This window comes from the organism of the source record quoted next, unplaced genomic scaffold (assembly GCF_019419815.1).
Source record: "Pyrus x bretschneideri cultivar Hongxiangsu unplaced genomic scaffold, Pyrus_bretschneideri_v1 Contig40, whole genome shotgun sequence".
Lineage (NCBI taxonomy): Eukaryota > Viridiplantae > Streptophyta > Magnoliopsida > Rosales > Rosaceae > Pyrus > Pyrus x bretschneideri.
Window position 1 is genome coordinate 452,395 of NW_025999724.1, and position 18,598 is coordinate 470,992.

Sequence of the window (18,598 nt, forward strand, 5' to 3'; positions counted from 1 at the left end):
ATACACTGTTTAATTTACAGAAGAAATTATTTAGACTAGTAGAATTTCTTACAAAAGGAATTACTCACATATATATAGAGGCAGACTGTATGTTATATTAATTTACACCTAATTAAACTCTATCTACCTGCAGGTTTTTGCAGTATCAAGACAAAGTCAAAACAGGCTGGATACATATTAAGAAAAATTAAACAGATGAATTACCTATTAAGGTGATAAAAAGTAGGGCAACAACAATATGTCCTTGGCCATATATAACACCGGAAGAACTTTGAATAAAGTTGATTAATTTGGACTAGTTAAGAACATAGATGATAGATGTACCTTTTTAACATCAATGAGCTTTCTGCACCTAGCCTTACCTGTAAAGGGTGCCTAATCTAATTAGCTGCAGCAGCAAATAGTAATACATAATAAAGAAACTAATTTTAATTAAATTGTTCATATATATCAAGGATGTTCCAGCTACTGCTATATATATATATATATAACAAAGTCATTAATTCAAACTAGTAAGTAGAAGAAAGTTTGAACCTCTAATTATCAATGTAATTACGAATTACTAGAGAATAAGTGTACAATTAATTTGTTCAGACCAAATAAAAAAGTACTATCTTTAACGGGCAAGCTATATCATCAAAGTGGATCGGCCTTTTCTTCCTTAAATTGTGGTCTAATATTGAAAATTAGGTGTGCATTGTGCAGTAGTAGTCAAAGTAAGGACTAAGTAGCTAGGGTGCCCTTAATATACAAAAATAGACGCACACATACACACATATATATATATATATATGTATGTATGTATACTGGAGAGCTCAAGCACGAACCAGTTATATATATAAGGAAAAAAGAAATGCAGTAGTAATAGTAGTAGTAGTACTCTGATCAATTTGAAACTGCAAATTCGGGTACTAGTGTAAATTGATGTAAAGAAAAATGCTTGTTCACTTTTGTTTATATATTTATTTTCCTGCTAATTCACGGCAAATGAACTCTTTTCTAGCGAGCTTGGGATCATCATATATGTCCAAATAAATCGACAAGTGAAGTAGATTGCTCCTTTATTTGGAAGGCAGCTGATCTACAGCTAGACCTGTGTCGCTGGGGGGACCATTGTCCATTGGGGTACCTTTAATTCAAGAGGAAATTGAACTAGTGAAGATCGAAAAGTCGTTATTGACACAGCAAACGATCAAACTCTCTAGGGATCCAAATAAAACGAAGTTGTAGATTTCCCTTTGTTTGAGGGGAAGTGATGATCTGGTGGAGTACTACTACTACTTGTATTGGGCAGCCTAATGAATTCGAGTGGAGGAAAAGCCAGTGAAGATGTCGATGATGGAAGATGATGATGATGAGGTTGATAAGGTATTGCTGTTGAAGACAATATCTGACATTCTTGATGATCATCCTCTTCAATTGGACTACTTGAGCATTCCATGTTCACACCAAAAAGCCTAAGCTTCTTACCAGCTGATGAAGCAACACTAGCACTACTGGTACTAGTAGCACTATTCTTATAATTACCATGTTGATAAAAAGGCACCGAATCGATCACCATTGGATATTGATGATGAATCACATGTTGATCCCTCCCACCTTGCAATTGATGAAGCTGATGCGGTAAATATTGTTGATTCATGATCTGATAGTTGTGATGCTGGTGGTGGTACGGATGATGAACATTGTTGTTCGAGTGAAGAAAATGCTCGTGGTGTCTAAGAGGCATAGATGGCATCACAGAAGAAGGCAGCGGCCGCTGCAGTAGCGAGTAAAGCCTGCCTCCGCCATAATGGTTATGAGGATGTAGTTGAGGCGGAAGAGGAGGGGGAGGACGGCGCCTCCAGTCAATGTACAATCTGTCCTTCCCCAATTCCCCAACCCCTCGCTCAAACGATACAATGTCACCGGCATCCAGCTTCTTCTCCTTCACAAAACGGCTCCACCCTTTTGTCATGACATAGCTCTGGCTGCTATTCCAATAAGAGTACCTAAACCGCCACGGCTTTCCCGTCCGGTCTTGGAAATTCAAAAGCAAGCCCTTGTCGTTCGATGAGGAGTCAAGTGGGAAGTACCGCTCCGCGTGCTGCTTCGGAATGACCAGGCGGTTGAGCTTCCCAACATCGCTTGGCGTCACAACCTTGTCAAACATGTGCTCTCTTTCAGAATTAGGAGGCCAGTAATTCGGGTCCGTACCACCATCAGAAACCTGATCTTTGTTTAGTGATAAGTCCATGAAATTGATGGCTTCCGGAGAGCTGTGATTCTGAGCATCAAGCCACGGCTTTTGCTGGCCGTACTGTTGGTGGTAGTGCGGAGGAGGCGGAGGAAGAAGGATGCCTTTGTACTTTGGTGAGGACCCAGAATTGCTGTTACTTGTGGTGATTATATCCTCCTCTTCCTCTTGATCTTCTTGTTCTTGATCTTGATCTTCTTTGTCAGAATACCCCTTTTGATCTCTTTGCATAAAGTCCATGATCTTGTTATATTCTATCACAATGATTTGCAATATTATCCAAAACCCTATCACCTGATTAGTGTAGGAAATGAATAATTGAATAAAATAATAATAATAATAAGGAATTTTATGTATTAAAAACTGGCTTGCATGTAAGAACGCTCACCTCAAATTATACCTTTATGAAAATTGTTATCTTTTTGTGCTTCTGATCAGATCTCTGAGGCCCCCAAGTCTGAGGCCATCATCCACAAAAGAGGGTCGGTGCCTTCCTTGACCAAAGCCGAAAAACGCAAACCCTAATAAAACGTGACAAAATTAGCCATGGACGGCTCAACCATAAGGTCAGGAAGTCGTAAACTAGCTTCTTGGCATATAAGTGTTGACCAAACTATGCTACTAAACTAGAGGGATAGAGAGAGACAGAAAGAGAGAGATGGATACACACATACATACATACACACATATATATATATGTTTAAATTTACAGGTTAATTGAGTAGCTAATTAATTACCTTTTGTGAAGCTTTACAATGAGAAGCAAAACATCAAATTCCGTCTTCCATTTTTCTTGTTTAGAAGAAAAAAACTGTGTCTGAGCGGGGGAGAGAGAGAGAGAGAGAGGGATCGGAAGAAGGAGGAGAAGAAATTTTTATACGTAGGGGCCCATGACAGATGAGGTTTTGGGTCATGTGAGGTTGTCCTTTTCTTCAATAATTTTTTGGGTGCAATCTCTCTCTCTCTGTCTCCCTCTATATGTATATATATGTATATGTGTATATATATTTCTGCGTGTGCTAAGTAATTAAGAACCAGAACCAGAGAGAAAGATCTAGCTCAATTTACTGTGCGATGAATTTGCCAGTAAAGAGTACTTAACTATTATTTTTAATTGAAGGCCACTTGTCTTCGTAGAGAGGACACGTTTGTATTGTATTGCCAGATAGATAGTTAGGTTTGGAGTTTTTGACTTTTGGTGTCATCGATTGTACGTGTAGTGCTTGCTGCTGGTCCTGCCAGCCAGTGGCAAAAGCTATGGGCAAGCCAAGCGCCCAGGGGATGATCAGGCACACCACACTACACCAAACTTCTCACCATATGGTCGGATGGAGTCCCCTTAATCTTAGACCAATGCTTTATGAGTCGTTCACATCTTGCTCGTACAATTCCGACCCTCTCCGTCGACTGTAATGATTAAATAAAGTGATGAGTAAATATTGTACAAATAATTTTATTTTAAACGCTATTTAAATTCATCCATATTACTTTGACGAAGTTTATTAAGTTAAACATGGGTTCTCTTTGAAAGCAATTTTGTTGTTAATTTGAATGGAGGACATTCTTAATATGATAATCTTGGTTTTATTTAATATTCTCTTTAAGAAGGGGACCAGCTGGTAGTTTCGCCACGGCAGTCCATTTTTCCGGGGGCCGGAAAAACTCACAAAGACATTTCAGCCTCCCCTAGCCCTTATCATGTGATTCACCAGAGCCAGGAATTGACCCAGAACGTGCCGTGTGGAATATGAGCCTGAAATTCTTGGTTTTATTTGACTTTCACTATATTATGTTGTATACTAATGTGAACCAAATTATAGTGCACATGTCTGGATTTTCCATTTTTGAAAATAAAAGTGTACTAGTCAAGCCCATTGAATTTGTGATATATCTTTCAAAATTATGCACAAGTTTTGACCTTAAGCAATGCCTAGCTAGCAAGTATACTATTTTTAAGGCTTTTTAGCCAAAATAGTCTTTGAGATTTGCATAACTCCTCACTTTGGTCCCTGAGATTTGAAATCAATAAAAATGGTCCCTGAGTTTGTCCACCATCACTCATGTAGATATGTAAATTTTGTTGCATACAAATGATGCTTCACAAAGCTCCACGTGGCATATAACTCATCACAAATGAACAAGTCATCGAAGACATGTGGCACAAGTCAAGCAAAAGAAGTAGAAAACTTCCCCCAAATGCGGCAAAGGGGAGAAATCTCCCTTAAATTTGGCAAAAGGGTCCAAATTAATCCTCAAACCGGAAAGAAAGTTAATTAAAGCATCTTCATAAAACAAGCAAGAATTGAAGATTGCTCATAAAATAGGCAACAAGGGCTCTTAAATTCGGCCAGGCAAGGGAATTAAGACACAAAACATGCCTAAATTCTCCCATGGATGAATTAGGACATAAATCAAAGCCAAATACATCCAAAGGCAAGCCTTGAAAAGCCTATAAATACAAGGTCCTCATACAAGCATAGGGTCGAAAAATCTCTACACAGAAGAACCTCTGCCAAACCTTTGAAGACTAATACGCTGCCAAAGCTCTCTTCGAAGAACATTCAACCAAAGCCGAAGCTTCCTCTCTACCAAAGCCGAAGCATTCCCTTGAAGAATCAACAAGTGCTCGTGCCGATTCCTTCAAGACTTTGTTGCCAGCTTATAAACTTGTAGCAATGTTCGTTTCAAGATCAAGTCGCCAAGACCCTTGAAGCAATGAAATCCCGCATCAAACACTACCCTTTGCCGCACCCTTGAGGTGAAGATCATCCACGCGTTGTTTTCAAGCTCAAAACTTGAAGCAATTGTTCAACCGTTCGTCCGAGATCAAGTCATCGCGACCCTTGGATCAACAATCACGCATCTACATCAAATTTGAAGACTGAATCAGAGGAAAATTGTAAACAGAGATTGTAACCTACAAATTTACTTTGTACGCATGTTCTCGTTTCATTCAGTATAGAATTTTCGTGTTTACAACTCATTTTGGTGCTTCCTTGAAAAATCTCCATTAAATAAGAATAGAATGACCAAAATACCCTTAATTTTTGTCAAATCATTTTGTCCTATTGTTTATTAAATTGATGGCATATTTGTCATTTTGATCCTTATTTAGCGTAATTTTGCACAGAAGGACCAAAATGATTGATGGTGGACAATCTCAGGGACCAATTCTATTGATTTCAAATCTCAGGGACCAAAGTGATGTGTTATGCAAATTTCAGGGACTATTTTGGCTAAAAGGCCTATTTTTAATTATCAGATTAATAGATCATTTATTTTGACCAAAAAAAAAAAGATTAATAGATCATTTATAATTGAAGGATAATGCTTGTATTCCCTCTGTTAAGGGGGATAAGCTCATTCGCCCACTTACTTATAACGTATATTCACCATAAAACTTTCATAATTGAAACCGTTCAATTTTCTAATTTTCATTTGAAAATCAACTCTACAAAAAAATCATTCGAATAGGAAATCATTTCTAAATGTATGAAATAAATCAATGGTTTATCATGAATATGTTGCTTGATACCTACACTATTGATTTATGTGATATATTTGGATGACTATTCGATTCGAATGAATATTTGTAGGAATAATCTTCAAATGAAGATTAACAGATAACAGTTCCGATCATAAAAAATTTACGATGAAGATACATTTTTTAGAAATGGAGGAATGAACTCATTCCCTTAGAATGCAAGTATTATTCATAAATTGATAGCAACAAAAGCATAATTAGATAGGACCCTAAACTCATATCTCCAAGCAAAAAAAGGGTTTTGGTTTATGAGAGGAAAAATGCATCTCACGAGTCAGGACTAACCAAAAGAAAAACATATGATCGAGAAGAGCCGGACAATTCAACCTTGCATCTGAATATCAATGCTTAACAAAGTTATAGTAGTCTAAAAGGGAAAAAGGACTTTTGGCAAGAAAAAAAGGGGAAAAGGACTAAGAAATAACAGATTCTATATATAGATCACTTTCAATAAGGCAATCCGAAGAGGAGGTAGCATTCCTTATATAAAGAAAAATCTTGAACATTACTCTAAACGAAACAAAATTAAGAATAATACTTGGGTACTCACCGGTGATCAGTATTCACCTTTTCATTTTGTTCAATAATATATGAACACATGTTTTATTATTTTAAAAATAATGAAATGTTATTTGATTTTTCTTGGCCTTTAAAAAACAAAGAACATGTGAAATTTTTATTGGGAAAAATAAAAAAGTGAGTACATTACTCACTAATGTGAGATATTTGTAATTAATGCTATAAGGTAACTCTCTTGTAAAGTTTGGTTACATTTTTTTTGTCACAATATTTAAATGTGTTACATCTTATATGTGCATGGTAATTGCATATCGTTTTCATGCGGCCTTATACAAGTGATTTGACTATACGCTCAACATTAACTTATGCAATTACAACAAGTAAAGAGAACTATTATCGGCACTCAAAAAAATTGCACAATAAACACAACACATTTTAGAACTAGTCATCTTTCGGTTGAATTGGTTATTAAATATATATTATCTTAAAAAATCTGGAAAAAAAAAAATTGTACGAGGCCATATTTGATTATTGTGGTCCAGTATTATCTTCAACGTTATGGCTTGGACAAAATTTCAGGGGGTACCACATTCATATTAACTTTTCCTGACCTTGAAATCGGGTTTCCAAAATTCTTATTGCGCTTGCAACTCTCAACTCTCATTTACATTAATCACCAGCCCCACTTCTTAATTAGAACATTGAAATTTATAATGCAGGCCTATATATCTTAATTCGTATGTTTGGAGGATTATCAAAACGAGCTAGCTATTAGGAGAAGTTTGACATGTTGGATTAAGATTCTCTTCCCATGTATTGGGTTGAAGTAATTGATTACACATAAATCATTCTCCTCGGGTTTAGTTATATCTGTTTTGAAGAGAGAAAAATCTAGTCTGTGGTATGGGTCTATGAGAAAGCTGCCACGAAAGTGAATTCTAAAGAATTGAATTATACGAAGAAGTTGTAATTGCAAGGGTTTAAATTGTTAAAAATTGACCATCTTTTTAAGATTGAGGAGACAATTTTCAATGTGTATGTCACACTGTCATGTAGTATTATAAATTCACTTATCTAATAATATGTATATCAATTTATTAATATTATAGTTTAGATCCATGACATATCATCTATGTCGTCTATCCATATGATAATAAGTGAATTTAGTACATCACAACATGTCTGTCACATTAAAAACTTTCTCATCATTCGTGCTTGAGTTGAACAAGGACTAAAAATCTATCCTTTTATTTCAACAAGAAAAGATCAATACAAAGTTCTAGTCAAGCATGCTTTGAATAATAAGGATATATTTAAATTAAGGGTGAGAAACCACTCAGTACTACGATCTGGTAGTATTATTCTTCATTTAAAAATGAGAAATCTTAGGTTCAAATCTTGTAGATAACGAATTTGATATTAGGCTGCATATTATGTGGATTAGTCAAACTCCTCCTCCCCTAATGTAAAAATATCGATGTATTAAAAAAAAAAACTAGCTAAATATCCCTATATCATGTGCGTTGTAGAGCGGCTTACTTTTCAAATATCGATTATTTATATGCATACATAGCATTTCACAGAAACAGTTGGTAACCTTTTACCGAGAATTTCCGATGAAATGTCACATGTATACATCAAATTAAAATTAAGCTCCAGGGAAAGGGTATGGGGATGATGCATGCATGGTCATCACTGACTCACTCACTGTTTAGTGGTGCCGCCCTGCCCTCTCTCTCTCTCTCTCTCTCTCTCTCTCTAGGTATTGCTAAAGGCTACATCTCAGAACCCCTAATCCTAATGGGGTCGGGGAACCGACCTCTCTCTCTCTTCTTTTTTCGTTTATTCATATATAGAAGTGCAGTTCCTGCAGTAGTGATGCTAACTCTTGCTAATTGCTCGAGCACTATTCATCTTTTGGATTTTTTCTTATTATATGATAATTAGGGCAACGTACTACTGTTTTCTGTATCATCGATGATCTACGGATAGCTATAGCTAGCTATCTAGGTCGAGGGCCATGAGCAGGAGCCCTAGGGTTTCTAGGACCACATGCATGCAACAATATGCCCCACTCGCTCTTTCTCTCTCTCTCTCTCTCTCTCTAACCAAACCAGAATCGCACAACAACATTCTGACTACCTTACATACATACAGTTGGTGGTTACCTTCCACAGTTTCCGCCATCATTATTCTGGTGCTGGCATTTTGTCCCCCACCCGGCCTCCTTTCTCGACTCCTCCTCCTCCTCCTCCTCCTCCTCAGACATATACTGTCATTATTCCAAAACCGTAACTATTGTCCCATATCATCGTGGTATGCACATCTAGCTCACAACCAATTAAAAAGTGAAGGAAAATTAATAAAAAAAGGTTTAAAATTTTACATTTTAATCAAAAATCATCTAATAACTTTATTTAATAATAAGAAGAAAAAAAACATAAAATATAAACATACGTGAGCAACATAAAATATAAACATATTGCCCATTTTCATAAACAATGTAGTACCATTAATTTCATAAACAATGTAGTACCGTTAACTTTCATAAACAATGTAGTACTGTTAGGGGGCGTTTGTTTGCCCTCACTAAGTTGGACTGGACTGGACTGGACTAGCTATTAGTCTAATACTGTGTTTGTTCCATGCTGGGACTAACATTAATGAGACTAAAGGGGACTAGCATGGACAAAACACTTCACTAAGAGGTCTTAGCAAGACCCCCCAATAACCATGGGACTAGCTAAGACTATCCTTTCTTTCTCGTCCTCGTCATGCTCAACGACCACTCTCGACAGACTCTTCGTCATCTCCAGTCACCTAGATCAATCATTAACTTTCCGACTCTTTTTCAGATCCATTTCACAACCAACTTTCATACAAAATATACCAAATTGAAGCTGGGAGTGACAAGATTACGATTTTACCTGAATCGAGGCCAAAATGTGGTCGAATGTGGCTGGAAAATGGCTTGGAAGTCTCGGCCCGTTTGGGCTTCTTCAAATCCATGACAGATTCGAGCATTCAAAGCTAAGATCTCGGTCCAGGGATGGTGATGAATTTTTTGGCGGTGCTAACTTCATCCAATTTAACGAGGGTTGGCCGGAAAACACATCGGGAAACCTGCAACTCGTCGAGAAAATTGGAGCCGTGAGGTCCCATTTGAACAACGCATAGCTAGAGAGGGAGGGAGGGCAGAGAAATAGAGACTGGAATCAATAAGGAGTTTGACCAGGAATGAGAAAGAGACATGAATTGAGAGGTCTAAGAGGAAAAAAAGAGGGAGAGGGTGGGACGATGAGAGAAGAGGAAAATAGTGGGACGGAAATGGTAGGAAAAATGAAGAAAAAGATAAGATCATAATAAAATATTAATAATTTATATATTAAATAATATAATATTATAGTTTGTTATTATCCAGCTTCTTAGTCCAATACTGCACCAAACGCTTCACTAAGTTAGTCCAGTTTAGTCTAGTCTAAGCCAGTCCAGCTTAGTCCTTGAAGCTAATCCATTCCGAGATAGTCCGGCGCAACAAACGCCCCCTAGTTTCATAAACAGTGTAGTACCGTTAAGTTTCACAAACAATGTAGTAAGTTTCATAAACAGTATGTGTGAGGACGCGCGGTTCCCGCACGTCAGTTTCTTTAAATTTTTTTTAATATTAAAATTATATCTTTTTCATTAAAATTTAAGTTTTTTTGTCATTTTTATTAAAGTTTAAGGGGTTTTCATTAAAATTTAAGTCTTTTTCATTAAATAAAGTTAGGGAAATTTTATGTGAACCCATGTAACTTCTTTCTACACCCAACTTACTCTCTAAACCCATATTACTTTTAATCAAACTATTAATATCACTTTAAACCCAAATTTACTACCTAAATTACCCTCATAAAGCCACTTCAATATCTAAATTTATCTTTACACCCATTTAGAAAATAAAAACCCGAAATCAATATTCTAGAACTTGTTCAAGGTGTAAAGAGAGTAATATATCTTACCTATTTGTCTCATACTTAATCTTTGCTACATATTTGTCATTCTAATATACAAGGGCAAGGACCTAGTGGGTACCGGAAATGGTGCAGTACTTGTCACTCAAATATACAATTAAGTTGAGTTTAAATAATTGTGTCATATATCTCAGTGCTAATGTTTGATCCTTGCTTTTGCATTTGTCAAGTTCAAGCTTAATTAATTAGAGTTCGGTATAAATTATATTCAATGGTTGAGTTATATAAAATAGACAACGTGTAGTTTAGAAATCATAAAAATAGTTTGTTGTGTGTCAATGTTTAAGTCAATTTTGCATCTTATTTGCCCAAAAGATTAACTGCTTTCACATAAACAAGTAGAAGGCTTTGGATAATACATGTTGTAGTTGTCAGCCAAAAGCCAAGAAAATTACATCTCCAGTATAGGCTATAAATTGAACATTTATTGTTACGAACTTAAACTTAGATTTAGTTTATGGGCAAGTGTAATAGAAAAGGCGTTAATTTTGTTTCTAAATCCTAAAAAATTTGAAATCAAATGAAAAGAAACTTGCATAAATCGATTCATACCTTACTTGGAGGATTCAAAACTTCAAAATCATAATCCATTGGTCAAGAGAAGATCATATTTTTCTCTATGAGAGCGTTTTAAGGGTTTAGCTAGAATGAATGTATGATAAATATTGCGTGATCGTAAGGTTTGATGTGATCATAGAGTTTGATTATTGAGTGGGTTTATTAATAAAATTTAATTTTATTGTTAATTTCATCTTGTATTTGATGGTAATTATGTAATAGGGTAGAAAAGATAATTCACGTTTAAAATTTAAGTTGGGTGTATAAATAGGTTATATGAGTTTAAATAAAATTTTCCATAAAATTATAGCATGGTTTTTGGTTAAAATAAACTTAGCCCAAGTCCTAAAAATTCCTAATTTAATGTACTGCGGCAAAACTAGCTCCGCCTTTCATATATATCTTGAGAGTGTGTTTTATTCCAAATTAAAGCTTTGAAATTCAAAGAGTTGATATTTAGGCTATATGTGGATAAGAGATTTTCAAGGTCTCGGGAGATTAAAGATAAATTAGTAATTAAAGAATAAATCGCAAAATGTTAGATAAGGGGAATCATTTTCAAAAACCTCTTGCATACTTTTGTGGTTTTATATACGGTGCATTTAAATTAGAACCCTTCATGTCTAGCATTTTGTAATTCATTCCTTTTATTAACTTGGGCTCAATCTCTTCACACTTGAAAATCTCTCATCTAAACACAGTCGTAGAGAGTCTCGCATCGAGAGTTCAATGTAACAACTACTTTTGCGTTAGATGTGAGACTGTAAAGGTAAAAGAGTCCCACATCGATGAAAGGAAAAACTTTGTAAGGATTTATAAGAAGTTGGTCATTCCCTATATTGCAAATTGATTTTATGTGTGTGAACCCATTTTACAATATAAATCAACTAGAAATTTCATTCGTTCATATAAAGTATATGTAGTTTATTTGCCACAAACCATATGTAGAGCGGCATGCATCCATATTTCATATGAAGATGATGACATGAAGTTAGGATTTTCAAATAATGAGGTCATAATTTCTACCAAAAAATACTTCATTAGACCATTTCAGTTGAGTACCTGGTAGAAATATGTCGATTCTTGCCAACATCTACTAAAGGCTTATGCCAACATAGTAGAGGCTTGACAAAGGTGGCTATAGGAAACTATAAAGTAATGTTGAAGATTGTCAAGGCTTGTCAATTAAGGCACTTCATCGAGCATTTGATGTCCACAATAGAGTTGCACGCAAGAAAAGGGAAAATGAAGACATAAATGATAAAGAAAAATAGAAGAAAAAGAAGTAGGAGAAGGTTGTATTTAGTTTGCCTTAGCTGTTTATAGGGTTCGATACAATACACATACAAATATACATAAGATTTTTGAAGTTGTTGAACTCATGAACAACCAATGATCCCATGCTAGCTCTGCCACTAGTGATCGAGTAGGACTATACATAGGAAGCTATGGCCTATATGTATTATATAGAAGATCCTATCATAATATATAGGAGGAGGGTGCTAGCTAGCTAGCTGTGTTAAGTAATCAAATAACACATAATATATATAAGGTTAATGGGAGACACCATATGTGAGTGTGGGTAAAGTGGGACCATGATGTAAGGCAAGGGGGACGCAACCGAATCAACCGAAGAGCATCAAAGTGAATGGGAAAGGCGATATTACCCAAATAATTCCTTTAGAAATGTGTTAAAAGGCAGTAGTATTGTGGGGGCAACATTTATCACTTGCTGGGATGCACCACAGCTACAACCCTAAAACAGCACAAGATCATATACTATAAGGATTAACAAGCATCAACTTTCAAGCACCAGCAGAAGCAGAAAGCAGAAAGCAGAAGCGGCATATTGCTGTGCTGATCAAAGCCACCATTCCCTTGCTTTTCTGTCTTTCCCTTTTATCTCCTTTCTCTTTCCCCTCCTACAAAGTATGTTTATTTGTAACCCCACTCTAATGGTCTATTTATACTAGCTAGCTACTAATAATATTTCTATTCATTCATGCCCTCTCTCTCTCTCCCTCTCTGCCCGCGCGCCCTGCCTTTTCTGAGAAACCGTTGGGGCTCTCAGTCTCTCTCTCAGGCTGTTAAGTCGTTTTCCTCTTCATTACATTACACATGGCATGGCCCCTGTCTACGTAGCTAAGGCCATACCTCTCCCTATTTATTCATGTTTAATTAATCGATTAATTAACATATATAGCACTATGACCTGCCAACCTGTGATCCCGAATAATACCATGCCTTTATGTACAGTACTCTACTGTATTATTTAGTTTAAAGAAAGAAAAGAGCAAAAACTACTTGTCTTCCAATTGATCAGTCTCGATTGTGTAACATATATTTTCTGCCCTAATACTTCAACGGTTTAACCTTCACGTCCGAACCAGGAAGTTTTACATGGGTGGGCTAGCTGGTTTTTATGGGGTGTGACCCGGTCAGCGCTAACATGATTTTTTATGACAAACAGAGTACAAGGTGAAGATTAGAAACTAGAGTTAGTGTTTATAAGAGATTGTTTTGGTCGTTATATTATCGATACTAGGAACATACAATTGTCAATATGTGATCAATATGTTGTCAATATTATATTCAGGATAATGCTAGGGAGATCAAAATTTTAAGCTAAATTTGCAAACCAAATAATATGTCACAAATAGAAAATAAGCACGTTAATCAATACTTTAGTGATAATCCAGTGATCAACAGCTACATCATTTGGTTTACAAAGTTTATTTAAAAATTTGGTCTCCTATCATTACCTTTTTATTCGCAAGTGCAATATATATTTAAGTACAACATGGAATAACTATATAAAAGTATGTGTGTTATATTTAAATTTTTAGAAAACGATGTAACTCGTGGGAGCTTCTTGCTCACTAAGTAGGTCTTTTGTAATTGAGAGCTTTGAGATAAAGTACAAAATCTCACAACACTTATAAAATACCAGCATTTTAGTTTACGTATTAATTTATTTTTTGAAGAAATTAAGTTCTTATCCTTCCTTTTGCTACTCCATTGATTAAAATCCTATTCATTTATAATTTTTGATCAAGGTCCTTGGTTATTAATAACATCATTAATTATTTCAATAATAAATTTTTTTTATTTCTAAATATATTCATTTAATGTTAAAAATGTTACAATTAGTATATTTATATTTATGACTAAATTTTTTATCATATATTTTTAGTTTTAGTTTGTACCCATTTTTAATTTGTACCAATTTTCTTTTCAGTTTTAATTTGTACCCATATATTAATTTCTTTTTGTGCCCATATTTTTTAAAGTTTATTTGTATTTGTACCCATATATATTTTTTTTATTTGTACTTTTTATTTTGCTAAATGTACCCATGCTAATTATATGTACCCATTCATGTAAAACTTTTTAATCTTAAAATGTACTCATTCTTAAATATACCAATTTGTTATATGTAAAATGTACAATTTTTTATATAAAATCTATTCAATTTTTTTCTAATCCATTTTTAAACTTATATGGGTACATTCTTTTTTCTTTGATTTTAAAATGTATCCATGCTAAGTTTAATCGAAGAAATTTACTAATGTTATTAAGCCTGATATCTTTTTTTTTTTTTTTTTTTTTTTTTATTTTGAAGAATGTACCCATGTTTTGATACAATTAATTTTTTGGTTAATTTTGATGAATGTACCCATGTTTATACACACACACACACACTAGTATATTTATATTTTCATACTTTTAATCCCACAATTATGGTTTTTTTTATTTAAAATCTCATTTATATAAACAACTAAAATTTCTAATTTTTAATTTAAAAAATATAGTAACGTACATAGAAATAAATTATCATATTAATTTCAGGAACCTTGATCAAAAATTAAAAACCAACAAGGTTTCAATCAAATATTATTCATAACTAAGGACCGCATCCAAAATCTCCCTTATTTTTTTGTTACATGGAAAGTTTTGATCCTAGATCTAATATACTCCTACCCATTACTCTACACAACCTCACGACTAGGATATCCCTAATGGCATAACTTACTAATTGAAATTCAAACAGAAAACTAATATAAATGCTACTAAAGTTCAATATTAATACTTAATACATTATTTGTCACACGTACAAAGACAAACCTAGCTTCATTCAACTTTGAGCTTAGTACATCCTCAATTTAGGTGATTCTACGTGTCCATGCGACAAAATATATATGACGAAACTGTGACTACAGTGCAAAACTATTTGTACATGAAACTGTAACTACAGTGTAGAAATATATATCCTAATTACATTATGTATTTATACGAAGAAAATGCCACTACAATACAAATTGATATGGATTTGAAAATCTTCAAGCTCCATATAAGTTCACAAAGAATTCTTTGTGAGGATCATTTTATTGCATTACATGTGAGAATCACATATACATAAAATATAGCATATTGATAATAAACTTGTAACTGCATAGAGTGCGAGAAAAATTGGAGAGGAAATAGTTATACTTACCACCTTTAATTATGATGTAGCATTATCATTTCACTCAAAGCCTGTCACATATTATACGAATATTTATTTACAAGAATGCCCATTTAGAAATACTTATCTAAAAACATTTTCGCTTAAGAAACTCTTTCACTAAAAGCGCTTTTATTTAGAATACATCGAAATTTTAAGAAAAATACCTCTCTACAATTTCTTATAGAGTCGGTTTTGTAAAGAAAAGTACTTCTCTAGCCACTGGCTGTTTCTCATTTTTCACCATCCAAATTAATATTTACACATAATTAAGAACATTACCATTTGATTCCATGGATGTGATTAATTAATTGGGTCCATATAGACACATGCATATAGGAAAGCATATACATGTGACAAATTTAGGTATAGAAAAATATATACACAATTTCAATAATTCTTCACTTAGTAGTTAACTTTGGCATGTAATATGAGGACCTCTTGCGACAGCTGGGTAGATAACCCACTAAAACCCAGCTACAATTCCTGCTTAATTGGTATCGTATATATATTTTGATGTACAAGCTTGTTAAAGATCATGCCGATCATGAAATAATCAGGTCTGTAGTACGTTAGCAGTAACCATCACGAGGTGGTTCATTGATTGGAGATGAATTCAAAACCCATATTCCACACGGCATGGAGGTTGAAATGTCTTTGTGAGTCTTCTCAACCCTCGAAAGGGTTGATTATCGTGGCACTGCCATCAGTTGGTCCCTTTTTAAAAGAAAAAATAAATAGTATGTTAGCAGTGGTCCAATTTATAATGCTGCGCACATTGCCACTAAATGCATGTGGATGTCGTAGATCACCACATGCTCAATGTCAAAAATTGAGAGAGGGTTCATCTTTCCACTGCTAATGGATCAAGCGTTAATGTCGTCTCTAATTTGATGATCACCTGCTAGCTAGATCACCATGTATGAAATTTCATCATAAAACGTCTCGATGCAATTAGAAGTAAAACCACTAATATAGATTATGTTTTTAAGTTGTCAAGTTTCGGACATGGGACTTCATACATTCTTCAGCATGTATGGGATCTAGGGTAAGAACTTTTAATCGAAAGTAAGCAGCACTAATAGGGAACAAGATCAAAATATGGAAGATCACCACCTGCTCGATTTTTTTTTATTAAATTAAAAAAAAATAAAAAAAAATGGACCAGGTGGTCACCTTAGTTATCCTTTCTTTAAAAACACAAACACCTTAAAGGTGGATTTTTGAGTACTAGAATTGCATATAGAAAGGGAAACTCAATTTGTACATCTGCAGGCTGTCACTATTATTTGTGCATGTGGGAACGAAAGCGTGCTCCACATGCAGCAGCAAATTTTGAAAAGTGGGTTTGGAGGATTTGGTGGAAGATATTTTTTTTGAAGTGTTTTAGAGTATTTGGTATTTTAAATGTCTAAACGGTTAGATTTTTATTTAAATATATAAAAATTAAGTTTTATTAGTTAAAATACTTGGGGTACCGAATAATAAATAATGTGTACTTATGTTTTCAGCAAAGTCGACTTACTGTTGGGTAGTTCCTTTTCAACTAGAAATTAAACTGAAAGTGGAAACCGAAACCAGAACAGGGTTCCAAATCCACCGACCAAAGTACCCAACTTCTGTTTTTCTTCTCTTTGTACGACTTTTTTGGTATGTTTGCTTGAGTTTTAGCTGAAGATGTTAATGAAACTAGAGGGTGGATCTAATTATTTGATTTGAGATATTTAATAAAATCGTTAGTTTATTTAAATGTAACTTAGAAAAAAACTTGGATACAAAGGCGGAACCGCCTCTAAACTTGGGTAGGCTCAAACTCAATGCAAATGTCTAACATGCTAATCACTCAATGCAAATGTTTAACATGCTAATCTCGTGATAGAAAAAAGTAGTGCATTTCATATTGCTCTGGACGTGTAATAGAAAGAGCAGTGGTTAAGTTACTACCGAGTCTGTTTGATCTAATAGAATATTAAAAAACCAAGAGTGAGCTTTAATATCTCTTCAAACCCAAACCTTAAACATCATTTTCAAATCAAAGACCCGGTTGTAACTCAACCATTCATTTTTCTACTGACAATCAAGATTTGATCTAACCGTTCCTATTCAAATGTGTACGAATCCTCGGTTGCACTAAAGGAAAATTGGTAATATGTGTGTGATCACTTTTGTTTTCATGTTAGGCCCATTTACCAAAACACTCGGAAAAGGGCTTAGGACGTAGTTCAAGTCTCAAAAGAATATTTTTGGGCCCAGTCCACATAGCTATAAGCCGGTCCATGTGAATAGAGGGCTTTTTTTTTTTCTTTTTTTTTTTTTTTCTGGGTAAATCATGTGAACTGGGTGAATGGAGAATGCATTGTGTATAGAGTGTACCAAGAACCATGAGGAATGGATCATACTGGTGGCATTATTGAGGATATAATTTTCTTTGTTACAAGGCAACTTTCATGTCCTTTCACTAAAGGGTTGTTTGTGGTTGCTTAAATTTTTTAGAAAGTAGTATTTTAAAAAAGTTGGGGATGAAATTGTGTTTGTAGATAAAAAAACAAAAAAAAAAACGCATTTTTTTATAGGAGACGGGTGAATAGTATCATTTAATGAAACTTTCATATTGACAATCCTACCTCCGTTTCCTTGTTTTTTTTTTGGTAAAAGCCCTTTTAGCACTATAGGTTACCAAACACTTACATGCTTTTTTGACAGCTGTTTATTCGCATAGAACAACATAAGCAATTTTGAAAAAAAAAAAAGTACAAAGAATCCCAAACTAGCCCTAGAAATTTACATATTTTCCCTTTGATTGCACAGAATATTTAGTTATGAGTCGTTTAATAACTATTTCGTTTTCAATTTTTTTCTTCTAAAAATTAAAAACAAAAAAAGTATATTTTTTTTGTGTTCTCAAAATTTAAAACTGAAAAACTAAATATTAAAAACGAAAATAGATACCAAACGAGTCCTTAATTAGTTTAGCCTATTCAATCTAGTCGTCCATATCGAACATTGGCTAAAGAATAACTAGTCCACCCACCAAAAATTAAAAAAATAAGAAAACTAGTCCACAACGTTCTTTGTATTTTAATTCCCAGCATTTGAGTCCACAACATTAAAGATAATTAATATATGGAATCACAAAAGATGGGGACCAGATATTCTGGAAGGCCACAACCAAAGCATCATCTGTACCATGACCAGTCGCATTTCGGGGCCCCACAACACAAAAT

The 18,598-nt window shown here is 34.4% G+C and overlaps 1 protein-coding gene across 5 annotated transcripts; it reads right to left on the reverse strand.

Moving 5' to 3' along the window:
* Window positions 1–921: 921 nt before the first annotated feature.
* On the reverse strand, window positions 922–3,658 carry LOC103927991 (B3 domain-containing transcription factor NGA1). 5 transcript variants are annotated; one of them, XM_009336993.3, is made up of 3 exons: window positions 2,974–3,658; window positions 2,637–2,757; window positions 922–2,490 (listed from the first exon to the last, which is right to left on the reverse strand). In XM_009336993.3, the coding sequence occupies exon 3, from the start codon at window positions 2,474–2,476 to the stop codon at window positions 1,202–1,204; it is 1,275 nt and encodes a 424-aa protein (XP_009335268.2). In that variant the 5' UTR covers window positions 2,477–2,490; window positions 2,637–2,757; window positions 2,974–3,658; the 3' UTR covers window positions 922–1,201. The 5 variants fall into 5 exon arrangements, with proteins under 5 accessions (XP_009335268.2, XP_009335266.2, XP_009335264.2 ...); XM_009336991.3 differs by having other exon boundaries at window positions 2,625–2,757; window positions 2,974–3,657; XM_009336989.3 differs by having other exon boundaries at window positions 922–2,523; window positions 2,625–2,757; window positions 2,974–3,656.
* Between the last annotated feature and the right edge of the window lie 14,940 nt (window positions 3,659–18,598).

Bases quoted from the DNA above. Each gene is read 5' to 3' on its own strand.
- LOC103927991 (XM_009336993.3), bottom strand. From the start codon at position 2,476: ATGGACTTTATGCAAAGAGATCAAAAGGGGTATTCTGACAAAGAAGAT.